Genomic DNA, 12,347 nt, shown 5'->3' with positions numbered 1-12,347 from the left:
CTCTCATCGTGCTGAAACAACCAATTCAATGGCTGATATTGACGTGGAAGAGATCCTTTCTCGACTCTCTGTCGCCGAGAAATGCGATATAACAGCTGGTGAGTTATCGTCGCTTCTACTAGTCCCATTCATGTCAGACTTACCAGGCTGCAGGACTTGATTTCGCACACACCGTACCCATCCCACGTCTAGGAATTCCTTCCTTAAGAACAAGTGACGGCCCGAACACAGTGCGCGGTACACGTTTCTTCAACTCAACACCAACAATATGTCTGCCAGCTGGGCCAGCATTGGCAGCCTCGTGGAACAGGGAACTACTTCGTGAGGTAGGAGGATTGTTAGCCGATGAATGTATCGCAAAAGGAACGCATGTGCTCCTAGCACCTTGCGTGAATATTCCGCGGTCTCCACTTGCAGGACGAGGGCATGAAGCGCTTGGAGAGGATCCTCTCCTCGCGGGGACCCTCGCAGGATACATGTGCATCGGAATCCAAGAAAAAGGGATAGTGGCTACACCAAAACACTTTTTGTGCTCCGACCAAGAACAGGGGTGTTTTAGTATGAACTGCATGGTCACTGAGCGCGCGTTAAGAGAGATATATCTCATGGCTTTTATGTTGACAATCAAGATTTGTGATCCTGGCGCAATCATGGCGGCCTACAACAAAATCAACGGACTCCACATCACAGAAGACAAAAGAATCTTACATGACATCTTAAGGAAAGAATGGGGCTTTCGTGGCCTGGTCATGAGCGATTGGTTAGTGAACTACCCCAGTTCTTCATTTCGAGTCTGATTCCATCAAAAGTTGTCCTTCAGAAGATCTTTAGAAGATAAGCAAAACTAACTTTCCAATATGTAGGCACGGATTGTATGCAACCACAACTCCTATCCAAGCAGGCCTGGACCTCGAGATGCCCGGACCTAGCCAATGGAGGGGAAAGAACCTGCTACACTCACTGTTGGCTAATCGTCTAAGCGCTCGTGATCTCGATAATTGCGTGCGACGCATTCTCAACATGATCAAAGAAGCCGCTAGCTCCAACATACCGGAACAGGCGCCGGAGAAGCCTTTGAACCGTGAGAAAGATCGCGAACTACTTCGTCGGGCCGCAACTGAGTCGATAGTACTCATGAAAAATGACGAAAGCATACTTCCCCTGAATCCCGACAAGGCGATTGCTGTGATAGGCCCGAATGCTGCTATTGCAGCATACCGAGGTGGGCGTATCGCTCATCTTCGACCTTACTATGCGGTGACCCCTCTGCAGGCTATCAGTGAGAGAAGCAATGGAAGCGTTCAATTTTCGCGAGGAATTTACAATCATAAAGAAAGGCCTCTTCTGGGCCACCAACTCCTGACAAGTCACGGCAAGCCTGGATTCGACATGTACATCTACAACGAGCCGCCAACCGTTGCAGACCGCACTCCAGTCGATCATTACGAGTTCCTTAACTCTTGTGGTTACTTCTTCAACTATGAAAACATGAAGCGTATTGATGGTGAAAACTGGCACGTGGATATTTCGGGTCGCCTTGTAGCGACTGACACCGGGCCCTACGACTTTGGCGTTAGCGTACAAGGCACCGCAAACTTGTATCTAGACGGAAAGCTCGTGGTGGACAACACAAAAGACCAGCAATTTGGCGAAGGCTTCTTCCGAGCGGGCACGGTGGAGAAGATAGGCACTGTTCACCTGACCAAAGGAGAGTCATACCACGTGCTAGTCCACTGGGCTGGAGCACACACTTCAGAACTCATCAAGAACTCTCCATTGACATTTCATCCCGGCGGTTTACGTCTTGGCGGATGTTATCAAATGGACGTTGCTGCCTCCATTCGCGCAGCTGCTGAGCTAGCGTCACAGGTCGACCAAGTCGTTATTCTTGCAGGTCTAATGGGGGACTGGGAGAATGAGGGCGCAGATAGACCTGACATCGAACTTCCACAGCACACCGACGACCTCATCACCAGTGTGCTCGATGCGAACCCTAATGCTGTTGTCTGCATTAGTTCAGGAAGTCCTGTGACGATGCCATAGGCTAGTCGCACTAAGGCTTTATTGCATGTATGGTATGGAGGCAACGAGACGGGAACAGCGATCAGCGATGTTTTGTACGGCGACGCCAATCCATCAGGAAAACTACCACTATCTTTTCCTGTCTGTTTGCGCGATAATCCGACATATCTGTGCAGCCAAGCGGAGAGAAAACGTATACTATATGCGGAGGACGTTTACGTAGGCTACCGATACTACGACACCCTGGAAAAACCCGTACTCTTTCCATTCGGTCATGGGTTATCCTACACCGAGTTCCGCCTCTCGAAACTTCGACTTGAAATACATGGCTCCCAGGAGAAAGCAGTGATCACAGCGCGAGTCCAGATTGAAAACATTGGCAACTTTGACGGCGCAGAAGTGGTGCAAGTATATGTCGAGCCGCAGAAATTCAGTGTTGGCCGCCCGGTGAAAGAGCTGAAAGGGTTCGAAAAAACACATGTTCTCAAGCTTTCCTCCACTACCACCCTTGCAATAAACCTGGAGTTGAAATATGCGTTGGGGTTCTGGGACGAAGCAGAAGGTCGCTGGGTATGTGAAAAAGGAAAATACAATATACTCGTGGGAACAAGCAGCAGAGGAACATTCCTACGAGAAGTATATTCCCTCGAAGAAACGTTCTGGTGGCAAGGTTTGTAGATGCATTAATAGATAGACTCTCAGACACTTCCGACTAGAGGAAGGATTAAGAGTTTGAAACTCGGAGTACAAATGACTGCATCAAACTCATTCCTCGTGACTATCGCGACGTCCCTTGATCTTCTCGTCAACATCCATGGGTGGCGGCAGCCTCTCATTCAGACCCGCAAGGGTACCTTTAATCGTCTCCAAAGCAGTTTGATGACCTTTGACCACGTCTACAAAATCTGCAGTGGCTAGTAACAGGTTGAAATGCTGTATCCACGAATCCTCTTCTGCCGAGATCTTGAAGGATACGGTCATCAAAGGCTTTCCGTGTCGATGTTTCACCTCAACAAGTCGATTGACGGCTTCAAGAAATCTCGGGTCGTCGCGTTGACCGAACTTCCGAGCAGGAAGACCCAATGAGAGGCGAAGGTCTCCCGGGCCTAGCATGAGGCAATCTACGCCATGTGTGGCTGCGATAGCGTCTGCATTTTCCATTGCAAGCTATTTCAAATCAGTAAGCAGCGTGGCTGTAGCTTCTCACAATGACCACGCACCTGGCTCTCAATCTGGCATATGACAGCTATGTGACTATCAGCCACTCTATCATGTGTCAGTCCTTGTGGAGCTGTATCCGTAATTCCAGAGACTAATGCGCATGGCGATAGAGACCTGTCTCCACCAGAGGTCGCGTATCGACACTTGGAAACAGCTTCGGCGGCTTGCTCGGCGGTGTCAATATGTGGGAAGATAATTCCTGCTGCACCTACAATGGAGACGACGATCCGATGATTAGCTTCTACTATGGAATACCGATGTAGGATTGAAAAGTCGGTCTGCGTATACGCATGTCCCATGGCGGATATGCAGCCGAGACGGCATATGTACACATACCTGCGTCAAGGGCGTGCGTTAGCAGATCCGAGTGTGCAGACGGGACCCGCACAACGGCGACTGTCCTGCCTTCGCTACAGAAGTTGATGGTCTGTATGATGCGGACTAGGTTCTCGGTATCGATAGGACTTGATTTTGGGTTAGACATGAGCGAGCGTTGCCTGGTGTTAGTTACTTACGTATGCAATGCGTCGACCATGACAAAATCCATTCCTAAGACAGCGATAGTTCGAGCAACCATGGTATGCGGAAAAGCCATAATTGATCCAAAGAGATAAGAGGGTGCTTTGAAGGGGTCCATGGTCTTCCGGATGGCATGTGCCAAGTTGGAAGGTTGAAAGAGTGATGTTGCTCGAAAGTGTTGCATTGCGTTAGCTCTTCGTCGCTACTCCGGAGGTCGAATGATGTGTTGAAATGGGGGATTGTATGCAATATATCTCTTGAAGGTTTAGACAGCGCGCCTCTTGCTTACGAGTCGCGTGACACGGTGATTGCAGTTAGTGTTTTATAATAGGAGTGGGTTCATAGATCCTCGCGCAGAGTAACTCAAAATGAACGGTCACGTCAAAATCAAAATGATGATACACGACTTATTGCCGAAACGACTCTGGTTGTAGTGTGCTATATCCACATCGAGCCTGCATTGTCGTATGCCACCACTAGCATGTTGCGCCGACATGATACCTTCTACTGCAACAATGCTTCTTTCAATGAGCACCGATAACCATTAAGGTCTGTCTTTATCATGATTGTTTAATAATCCCTGCTCCGGAAAGTTCCTCGATGATTGCAAACAAAGATGCATCTTGACTGGCATGCTGGAAAACCACGTTGCCTGTTTGTGAGGCGTTGAAGCAAATTCGAAAATAACATGATCATGTAGATATCATGTAGGTCAGCATTGTCGATATGGTACAAACCCAAGACAACGGATATCGTACAAGGGATCTCGACGACCAAAATGGTTAGCGTATATGTGGGAGAACCGGGTACTTGAGTTAATTTCGGGTTCAGCAGAAGCTAGCTATGATGGGGAAATGGGCTTTCTGGCCTAGCGCAGGGTCCACACTAGAACTATCAACCCTAGTCTCGAAGAGAATAAGCGCAAATTGCGAATTATACAAGTTTCTTGTAGAGACCACTTAGCCCAAGCACATACATGCAACTATCAGCCAAGATTTCCAAAGGTCTGTTAATTTATTCCAAAAGCAAGGTGTGGAGGGCTTTTCGTAGCGCATCCGTCTCATCCTTCGTACCCACCGTAATCCTCACACAACCTCTACAACCAGCTTGCGCACCAACATATCGGATAGAAATACCGTGCCGATCTCGGAGTTGCTGCGTCAGCTGCCGAGCTCGCATATCGTCTCGTTCTTCCCCAACAAGAATTGGAATCAGCACAAAGTTTGCAGCTTGGCCTCCAATTGTAGCGCCAATGCCATTGGAGGCAAGTAAAGGGTCCGCGAGCATTTTAACCAGACATTCTCGTTGAGTCATGACCTGGTGCTGCAGTGCGATCGCACAAGCCTGTCCCTCTGTTGAGAGCGCTCGTTCGGCAAGATCTAAGACTACACTTGACAGCTTGTATGGCATTTGCACCTTTGAGAAAAGCTCTATGATGGCAGGATGCGCAATAGCCATACCGACCCTGAGTGACTCTTAGAACTGTATCAAGGTGGTGAACCAAAATTGGCAATAATCAGACTTTTGACCTACCTGATTCCAGCGAGTCCATGAGATTTGCTCAGAGATTGAACTACGATTAGATTATTGTACCTTGGCAAGAGCTGAACAGCTGAGGCTTCCTTTGCCATTGGTGCAAAATCTATGTAGGCTTCGTCAATTACGACGATGCCTTTGAAGGCTAATTCTCATATCGTTTCAGCGCGTGTCAAAGTGGGAACTAGGAGCTGCTTTCAACTAACCTTCCAGGTCAAGTATGCGCTGTATCTGATCCACTGGAATCAACGTGCCTGTGGGATTTCCGGGTGATGCTAGCAACAGAACTTTGATGCGATCGTCCTCCGACAGTGCGGTGCAGATCTGTAATAGAGGCGGTCAGTCCTGCGGATCATGGGGTTTAGCGTGATGTTTGACAAACCTGCTCCACTGGGATGCGAAACGTCCCATCTTGAGCTATATCCTGCATGCACTCCTCCACTTCGACACCTTGAAGGGTTGCGCAAACCTTGTACAGATCAAATGTGGGAGGTGAGAGCAGGATCTTGTCTTGACCAGGGGTGCATGTCATTCGTATAATGACTTCGATGACGTCTGAAGCACCAGATCCAAGACCAACTTGGTCAGGGGCTAACGGCGAATGATAAGTTAGTGAACTCGGTGTGGCCGATAATTAGAAGAAGGAGGAAAAGAAAGCAGAGCCTACAATCTAAACCTCGCCACTGCGCGACCTGCCGACGCAGGGAGGCCTGAGATGCCGACGGATATCGATGCAGATTCTTTAGACCGATAGGTCCCTGCGGTGTACCATGGTTGAGCGCACTCGGGATGCAAGGTTCATACCTTGGCACGGGCACCAGACACGAACCAGCGGAATTCTCGTTGGCATCGAGGCAGATGGATGAACGTGCTTTCTCGTGGTCTGACGTGGTCGCTTGGTATTTTGGGAAAGCAATCACATTCGGCCTAATGCTGAAATGTAAAGAAAAGTGGCTAGGAAGCAGTGCACCTGGCATGATGTGTTGGAGGTCGTGAGACACCACATTGCTTCCCTGACCCCAATTTTATACACCGGCTACACAATGGAAAGATTGCTATACCAAAAACATCAACATCTAACGTCGAGATGTGGAGCCGGAAGAGCGGTCAGTGCAGGTATCGAAAACACGGGTCACACATATCCAGTAGTTTTGATGCACTTTCTAGGCAGATGATATGTATGGTAGATGGACCCCTGGCATTGTGGTGAGACGGTCTCGTTGCTGTTTAATCTCAAGCGTCTTAAACTACTGGGTAATTTGCTCTCGATCGGAGGAATCAACTTTCTCTAATGGCCGTTTGCTATCATCCAGGTCTTGCGCGTCCCCATGCCACAATGAATTATACCACTATCTCCGCCCATTGTCGCAGAGCAGCAATGGATCACAGGACGCGACATGCTTAGAATTTGATGGCCAATATAGTAGCGTGACTCCGAGAGAAGTAGACGGATCATGCAATTGGATATGGCAAGGCTTGCGATCATCTTGCGCTGGATCGAATATGCAGTTCAAGGTAGTTGCGATGCAGGAAGTGTGGATGGCTCGGTTCGGCTGAGATATAAATTCGCCATGGCGCGTCTCTCAACATGGTTACGTCTCCTAGTCCGTCCCATAACGAACAAGAGCCAGCGTCTTTGGTTCAGACAGCCTTGAGATTTTGCTGCGGTGCAGCCGCCCGTTCATACCGCCGTTGTAACACCTTCTTTTTTTCTTTTTTTTCTTCTTTCTCCCTCATCTTGCATGTGTCTCTCGAGCAGTGACGAGATCAGACGATGGCCGATTGCGACGCGCGTTATGGTGATGGTGAGTCTGAGAAGGCGCGGCTCAGATGGGCCGCCCTTCTTAGCCCGCACCTGATACACGCTCTAGGAACGAGCGGATCGTACAGTCAAGACAACATCGAAGCCCACGAGACATTCTTCAGGAACCATGTCTGCGGCTGGCTAGGTCGAGAGCCGTCGTCGTTGCCGCTGCGTCCTGCATATCCATCGGCGCTGACGTGCGACGCTACACCACTGGAATTAAGCTACAGCTGGAACGGCAGGACGTCGGTCGCAGTCCGCTATGTGGTCGACTTGATCCCGATAAACGGGACGCTGACTCGTTCGGCGTCCCTTGCCGCTGCACTGGAAACGATCAATGGGCTGCGTCGGATCGCGTTGGCCGAAGATTATCACGTCGAAATGCTGCCAGATGTGTGGGTGGCTGTGACGGCGCGCCTCGCCTACTGGGAGCACACCGTTCACCCACTGCCATCTGCCGACCTAGCACCGTCCACAACCTCCTCGTGCGAGCTATGCAGCCCTTCATCCACCTTTGTCGGCTTCGACTTGACTCGTTCCGGCGCACGCGGCAAGCTATACTGGTTGCTGCCTGCCTGTCTCTCCTCACAAGGCCTACTAGACCTTCTGGACGACGTCTTTACTCTGCTGCCAACAGACATCCACGCCCACTGGCGTCAGGTGCGCCACTACCTGGCTTCGCAAGCCTCCAGCGTGCTGCGGCCTCGCATGCTCTGTATCGATGCGACACGCTACCCAGCGCCCCGCATTAAGCTATACAGCCGCTGTTATTTTGATTCGCATACTTCTTTTGCGACTATAGAGCCCCACCTCACGATGGACGGGGCCGTGCCGCTGCCGCCGCGCAGCCATTACGCCACCCTGTGGGCAAACATCCAGGCCAAGTACCGGCTAGACCCGCACCCGCAATCGCGCTACTGCATGGTCGTGTATGACATTCTGCCGTTGCAACTTAGGAGCAAGCTCTACTGGTTCGCCCACCAAATGCCCTGCCGCGATGGCGCCATCGTCAAACACGTCTTGGCCGACTTCGCACAGCCTACTGCCCTCCTTCGTAACCAAGTCGAGGCTGGTCACATGTCTGACGACACGACTTTTATTAGAGAGATCGGCGTGGCTCACCAAGGAGATGCTTTCGACATTGCCACTTATGTTAGTCCTGCTTTGTTTTCTGCTTAGCTAGCTACCAGTCTGATCATTTTTACTGTGTCTTCCTCATGATTTGCAAAAGCCATGATATCGCTTGTATCTTTTGTGTTGCGAGAGGTGTGAGTGGCTCGCCGCCTGTGAGTCGCTGCGCATGAGAGGATGACCACTCGATGAACACCAGAGAAGGTTACGAATCAACGGTAAGATGTAAAAGAAAAATCCGTCTTCGTTATCTCCACCCGTCCGTGCCGTGCCGTCCATGCTATGAAGCAGCTAGTTACCCGATCCCCTTACCCCTCCATACCTTGCTTCATACGAAGCCCCAGCATAGGCCTCCATTGCTGTCTATCCTTCATTCAGCTACCCGAGTCTGTTCATCTGCATTTCTAATCCCCTTACTCAACCAGCTTGTCACGTGCCTTGTCAGTACTGCTACCACGACAAAGAGTCCCACAGATACCCAGAACGGAAGGTAAGTCCATCTGCCCCCCTCCTGAAAGCCGGCTGTCATTAGCCCCGCGAACATGGGGCCACTCACGATACCAGCCATCCGATCTGCCACGTTGAGTCCCGTGTAGAGCATCGTAACCTGCGCTCTTGGAATTGACCTAGTCATGCTTGACTGCAATGCGCCCGTCATGCCCCACCCCATCATGTAGATGAGTACAGCGCATACGAAGACCACCACTCGCGTTCCCTCCACTCCACTCAGGCACGACATGGCAGCGGTCAACATTCCCACCAACGTGAGCCATTGACAAACATTGACCAGACCGATGTCGAGCCTCGCGCTGGCGATACCTACTTTTTGCAGCCCGTGAAACGCCCATGAGAATCCAACCAGCGTCGCAGCTGCTACCAAACGCTGACCGGCCACAAAGTAATTTGTATGTGCGAGCGTCCATCCAAAGCTACGGCTGCTCCACTGTTGCACAATGCTATTCACGCCGTGTCCCAGCTCATTCAAAAAAACAATGGCGAGTGCCATGGCCGTCGCGGATTCCCGAAACAGTTCTGAGGTTCGCCAGACCGCCCTAGTCATTGGTGTCCACATCCTTAGCCGCATAGGCGACCCATTGCGCTCTTTCGTCCTAGCGCTGACGCCTGCGAGTAGAAGATCGGTGGTCTCGTCAGAAGCGTCATCTGACAGCTTGAGCCGCCGCGTGTGGTCTTGGGGGTCGACAATCCAACAAAGCACAGGGATGGCCAGGCAGTACATCGTTACGCCCGTCAGTGCAGGTGCCCACAGATTTTCCTGCATGAGGCGTGCCCCGACCATTTGACCGATGGCATTGACGATGAGACGCAAGGCATTGAGTAAAAAAAGCACTTTACTCCTGCATGTGTTCGTTAGCAAAAACTGCGTTGTATGATCCGTTGTGGGGGTGATACAGGTGTGTTGCAGGTAGGCTCTCAGCGATCAAGGCATTAGCAATGCTCAGCAGAACACTGTCCCCACCACCAAAGAGACGCCACAGAGACTGGCACAGAATGAGCCTGATGTTGAAGATCTGGTGATAGTAGCCTGCATCATGGTTGTGTCAGCTCGCCACCCGATCATTGATGGGGACCGGTGACTGTCGTGATGACCTACAGATGCATATGGTGTACGTGGAGGCGGTGACTGTACCAACAATGTTGGCTGCTAAGATGCGACGTCGACTGAATCTTGCGCAAAGCGACGCGTAAGGGAATGCGGTCATAATCTCTAATCTCTGTCAGTTCTCGCTTTGAGTGATCAGTACGAAAGAATGATGAATTGTAGTAATACCAATGATTGATGACATGGCCACGTTGTATGCATTTATCATAGCCAAGTCTCTTTGTATGGCGATCGCTTTGCAGTCTTCTTCGCTCAAGTCGTCCGAGAGCAGGGATCCAGGAGAAAGCTGCCGGTGATAGGAACGACACAAGTCCAGTTCTACGATACGCAGAAAAGGCGCCTTGAATAGAGCTTGTGCTGAAGACTCGATAACTAACAAGAGGCAGCATGCCAAAGCAGTCTGGTGTTTTGAGGCATACATGGTGCGGAAAGATGTTGGAAGTGGAGTGACGCTACCGATGCGCATCGCTTTCTGAGGCCTCTTTAACTGAACAGCCGAGCCGACGCTGCATCCATGTATCAAGGATATTTTGGTTCTCTCTTTCGACCCTCAAAGATTTTGCGCGTGACGCTGAACACTGGGTGTGATCATTTCTCCTATCACTGATTTGTTTTTTTTCTTTCCCTTCTTCCACCGCCTCTTGATCTTTAGTATCCGCAGGCTCCACCGCCTCTTGGTCTTTAGGATTCACAGACATGAGGGACGACCATCCAAGGGTACTCATCGTTGGAGCCGGCATAGCTGGACTTGCCCTTGCGCAGGGACTGAAGAAGGCATGTGACACCTTCAACACTTCAATATTGCTCTACGATCTCTAATGAAACAGTTAGAAAGGAATCTCGTTTCTTGTTTTCGAGAGAGACGAATCCTCATCCAGTCGCGCTCAAGGATGGGCTCTCACCATCCACTTCAGTCTGCCGCTATTGCGGGACTTCCTTCCTAGCGAACTTGCGAATCGCCTACACACAACCCGGATAGATCAAACCGCGGGACACGACCAGAGTCATTCTACATTCATGAATCTTAAAACTTGCACTCCCAAGTGGTCTCTACCCCCGACGTACGGCGATCGCATGCGAGTTGTTCGAGGACGACTCCGTGACATGCTCATGGAAGGAATCGAGGAGCGAATCCTATGGGGCAAGAAGCTATCGTCGTTTGAAGTTGAGAAGAATGGTGTTGAGGTACAATTCAATGACGGAAGTTGTTATAGTGGAGATCTTCTCGTGGGAGTCGACGGCTGTCATTCGACCGTGCGCTCACTTCAGTACGGGGCGCCGCTTTCTCAGCCTACGCCTATCCCGGCGTGCTTTCTTGGTACCGAGGCACTGGCCAATGAGTCCCAGATGAAACCGCTCCTTGCGCTGGATAAAACCCTCTTCCAAGGATGTCATCCGTCAAGCCCTGCATGGATGTGGTTCTCCGTCATGGAACGCCCGAACCCTAATGTTTCCGCTGTGGTGGACCCTGTATGGCGTGTTCAAATATGTCTCTCGTGGCTTTCCCCTACCGGACACGCGGATATTCCTAGAACAGATGGCGGGCGCATTGACTTGATGAGGCAAAAATCGACGGATTTTCATCCTACGTTCAAGAAAATCTTCCATGAGATTCTGTCTGATAGTCACGGACCAGTTATTAACGTTCCGTTGGAGTTTTGGTGGCTGCCACATGCAGAGTCGCTCGGCAAATCCAAGGGGCGAGTCACGTTGGCAGGCGATGCAGCGCATACCATGCCTCTATGTTCGTATCACCTGTTCGTTTTGCTAGTTTCTCTGGGAAATGCTAACATGTGCAGATCGCGGAGAGGGTTTCAACCACGCCCTGATGGATGTTAACAATCTCCTTCGTGCAATCGATGCTATCCTTTCGAATGAGGCAGATAGAGAGCGCATCCTTCACGAGTATGAGGAAGAGGTTCGCGCGCGTGGTCAAAGATCTGCATTGATGTGCCGGGATGCTTGTCTCGAGGTACATCAGTTTGATAAGCTTGGGGCTCACTCTGTTGTTCGGCAAAAAGCCTTCACTTAGTACGGAGGCCTTCAGCCAGTGAAAATTGTGATACTTGGGGTTGGGGGGATTGGGGGGGTTCTTCGACTCGCTAGTGTTTGTTTTCGTTTTTTGTTGCTTATGGCTTAGTATCAAAGACCTCGTTGCTTGTTCGGGCTTTTACCTGTAGAAGAAGGAAAGAGCTACTCTTGCTGTCAACACGCTTTTCGCAACTCCATAACGCATCGGGCTACACTAAATATATATTTTCCAGAAATTTCGATAGACCGATCTGGGCATCCGTTCGCCAGACCGCCACACCCAGCATACAAAATTCATGCCAGTATCACGACGCTGACTCTGGCTCTCTCATGCTACTCTTTGTGTTTTTCATCTTTTTTGCGTTGTATGCTAGTCTGTTATGACATAAGTATGGATAGTGAGTCAGGAATTTCCAGTGATTCACTAAATATCATGGTTCTCAGATTTGTTCTACGACGGAA

At 50.4% G+C, this 12,347-nt stretch overlaps 6 protein-coding genes across 6 annotated transcripts; 3 read left to right on the top strand and 3 right to left on the bottom strand.

Moving 5' to 3' along the window:
• Window positions 1-28: 28 nt before the first annotated feature.
• Window positions 29-2,700, top strand: CC77DRAFT_1031894 (glycoside hydrolase; the record flags this gene model as incomplete). The annotated part of the gene is made up of 4 exons (XM_018526698.1): window positions 29-98; window positions 154-760; window positions 864-2,004; window positions 2,044-2,700. 4 exons carry the CDS (start codon window positions 29-31, stop codon window positions 2,698-2,700), a joined length of 2,475 nt encoding a protein of 824 aa, XP_018385318.1.
• On the bottom strand, window positions 2,692-4,047 carry CC77DRAFT_144833 (HpcH/HpaI aldolase/citrate lyase family protein). Its single transcript, XM_018530268.1, has 4 exons — window positions 3,759-4,047; window positions 3,580-3,707; window positions 3,243-3,451; window positions 2,692-3,189 (listed from the first exon to the last, which is right to left on the bottom strand). Exons 1-4 carry the CDS (start codon window positions 3,944-3,946, stop codon window positions 2,788-2,790), a joined length of 927 nt encoding a protein of 308 aa, XP_018385317.1. The 5' UTR covers window positions 3,947-4,047; the 3' UTR covers window positions 2,692-2,787.
• A 729-nt stretch (window positions 4,048-4,776) lies between these two features.
• Window positions 4,777-6,275, bottom strand: CC77DRAFT_1031893 (PLP-dependent transferase; the record flags this gene model as incomplete). The annotated part of the gene is made up of 5 exons (XM_018526697.1): window positions 4,777-5,227; window positions 5,296-5,443; window positions 5,505-5,622; window positions 5,681-5,889; window positions 5,966-6,275. 5 exons carry the CDS (start codon window positions 6,273-6,275, stop codon window positions 4,777-4,779), a joined length of 1,236 nt encoding a protein of 411 aa, XP_018385316.1.
• A 689-nt stretch (window positions 6,276-6,964) lies between these two features.
• On the top strand, window positions 6,965-8,464 carry CC77DRAFT_144828 (hypothetical protein). Its single transcript, XM_018530267.1, has one exon. The coding sequence runs from the start codon at window positions 7,073-7,075 to the stop codon at window positions 8,279-8,281; it is 1,209 nt and encodes a 402-aa protein (XP_018385315.1). The 5' UTR covers window positions 6,965-7,072; the 3' UTR covers window positions 8,282-8,464.
• CC77DRAFT_144789 (hypothetical protein) lies at window positions 8,443-10,296 on the bottom strand. Its single transcript, XM_018530266.1, has 4 exons — window positions 10,023-10,296; window positions 9,846-9,957; window positions 9,644-9,776; window positions 8,443-9,588 (listed from the first exon to the last, which is right to left on the bottom strand). Exons 1-4 carry the CDS (start codon window positions 10,053-10,055, stop codon window positions 8,604-8,606), a joined length of 1,263 nt encoding a protein of 420 aa, XP_018385314.1. The 5' UTR covers window positions 10,056-10,296; the 3' UTR covers window positions 8,443-8,603.
• Window positions 10,297-10,565: 269 nt separating this feature from the next.
• CC77DRAFT_1071945 (FAD/NAD(P)-binding domain-containing protein) lies at window positions 10,566-11,930 on the top strand. The gene is made up of 3 exons (XM_018529142.1): window positions 10,566-10,632; window positions 10,690-11,598; window positions 11,654-11,930. Exons 2-3 carry the CDS (start codon window positions 10,872-10,874, stop codon window positions 11,884-11,886), a joined length of 960 nt encoding a protein of 319 aa, XP_018385313.1. The 5' UTR covers window positions 10,566-10,632; window positions 10,690-10,871; the 3' UTR covers window positions 11,887-11,930.
• Window positions 11,931-12,347: the final 417 nt, after the last annotated feature.

Source organism: Alternaria alternata (assembly GCF_001642055.1).
Source record: "Alternaria alternata strain SRC1lrK2f unplaced genomic scaffold CC77scaffold_12, whole genome shotgun sequence".
NCBI lineage: Eukaryota > Fungi > Ascomycota > Dothideomycetes > Pleosporales > Pleosporaceae > Alternaria > Alternaria alternata.
Note: the sequence above shows the minus strand (reverse complement) of the source record. Positions and strands in the feature narration are given on the sequence as shown.

Bases quoted from the DNA above. Each gene is read 5' to 3' on its own strand.
- CC77DRAFT_144833 (XM_018530268.1), bottom strand. From the start codon at position 3,946: ATGCAACACTTTCGAGCAACATCACTCTTTCAACCTTCCAACTTGGCA. The intron at 3,708-3,758 runs GTAAGTAACTAA...CCCAAAATCAAG, and splicing joins ATGGTCGACGCATTGCATAC to TCCTATCGATACCGAGAACC. The intron at 3,452-3,579 runs GTATGTGTACAT...TCTCCATTGTAG, and splicing joins AACGCACGCCCTTGACGCAG to GTGCAGCAGGAATTATCTTC.
- CC77DRAFT_144828 (XM_018530267.1), top strand. From the start codon at position 7,073: ATGGCCGATTGCGACGCGCGTTATGGTGATGGTGAGTCTGAGAAGGCG.
- CC77DRAFT_144789 (XM_018530266.1), bottom strand. From the start codon at position 10,055: ATGCATACAACGTGGCCATGTCATCAATCATTG. The intron at 9,958-10,022 runs GTATTACTACAA...CAGAGATTAGAG, and splicing joins GGCCATGTCATCAATCATTG to ATTATGACCGCATTCCCTTA. The intron at 9,589-9,643 runs GTATCACCCCCA...GAACACATGCAG, and splicing joins AGCCTACCTGCAACACACCT to GAGTAAAGTGCTTTTTTTAC.
- CC77DRAFT_1071945 (XM_018529142.1), top strand. From the start codon at position 10,872: ATGAATCTTAAAACTTGCACTCCCAAGTGGTCTCTACCCCCGACGTAC. The intron at 11,599-11,653 runs GTTCGTATCACC...TAACATGTGCAG, and splicing joins AGCGCATACCATGCCTCTAT to ATCGCGGAGAGGGTTTCAAC.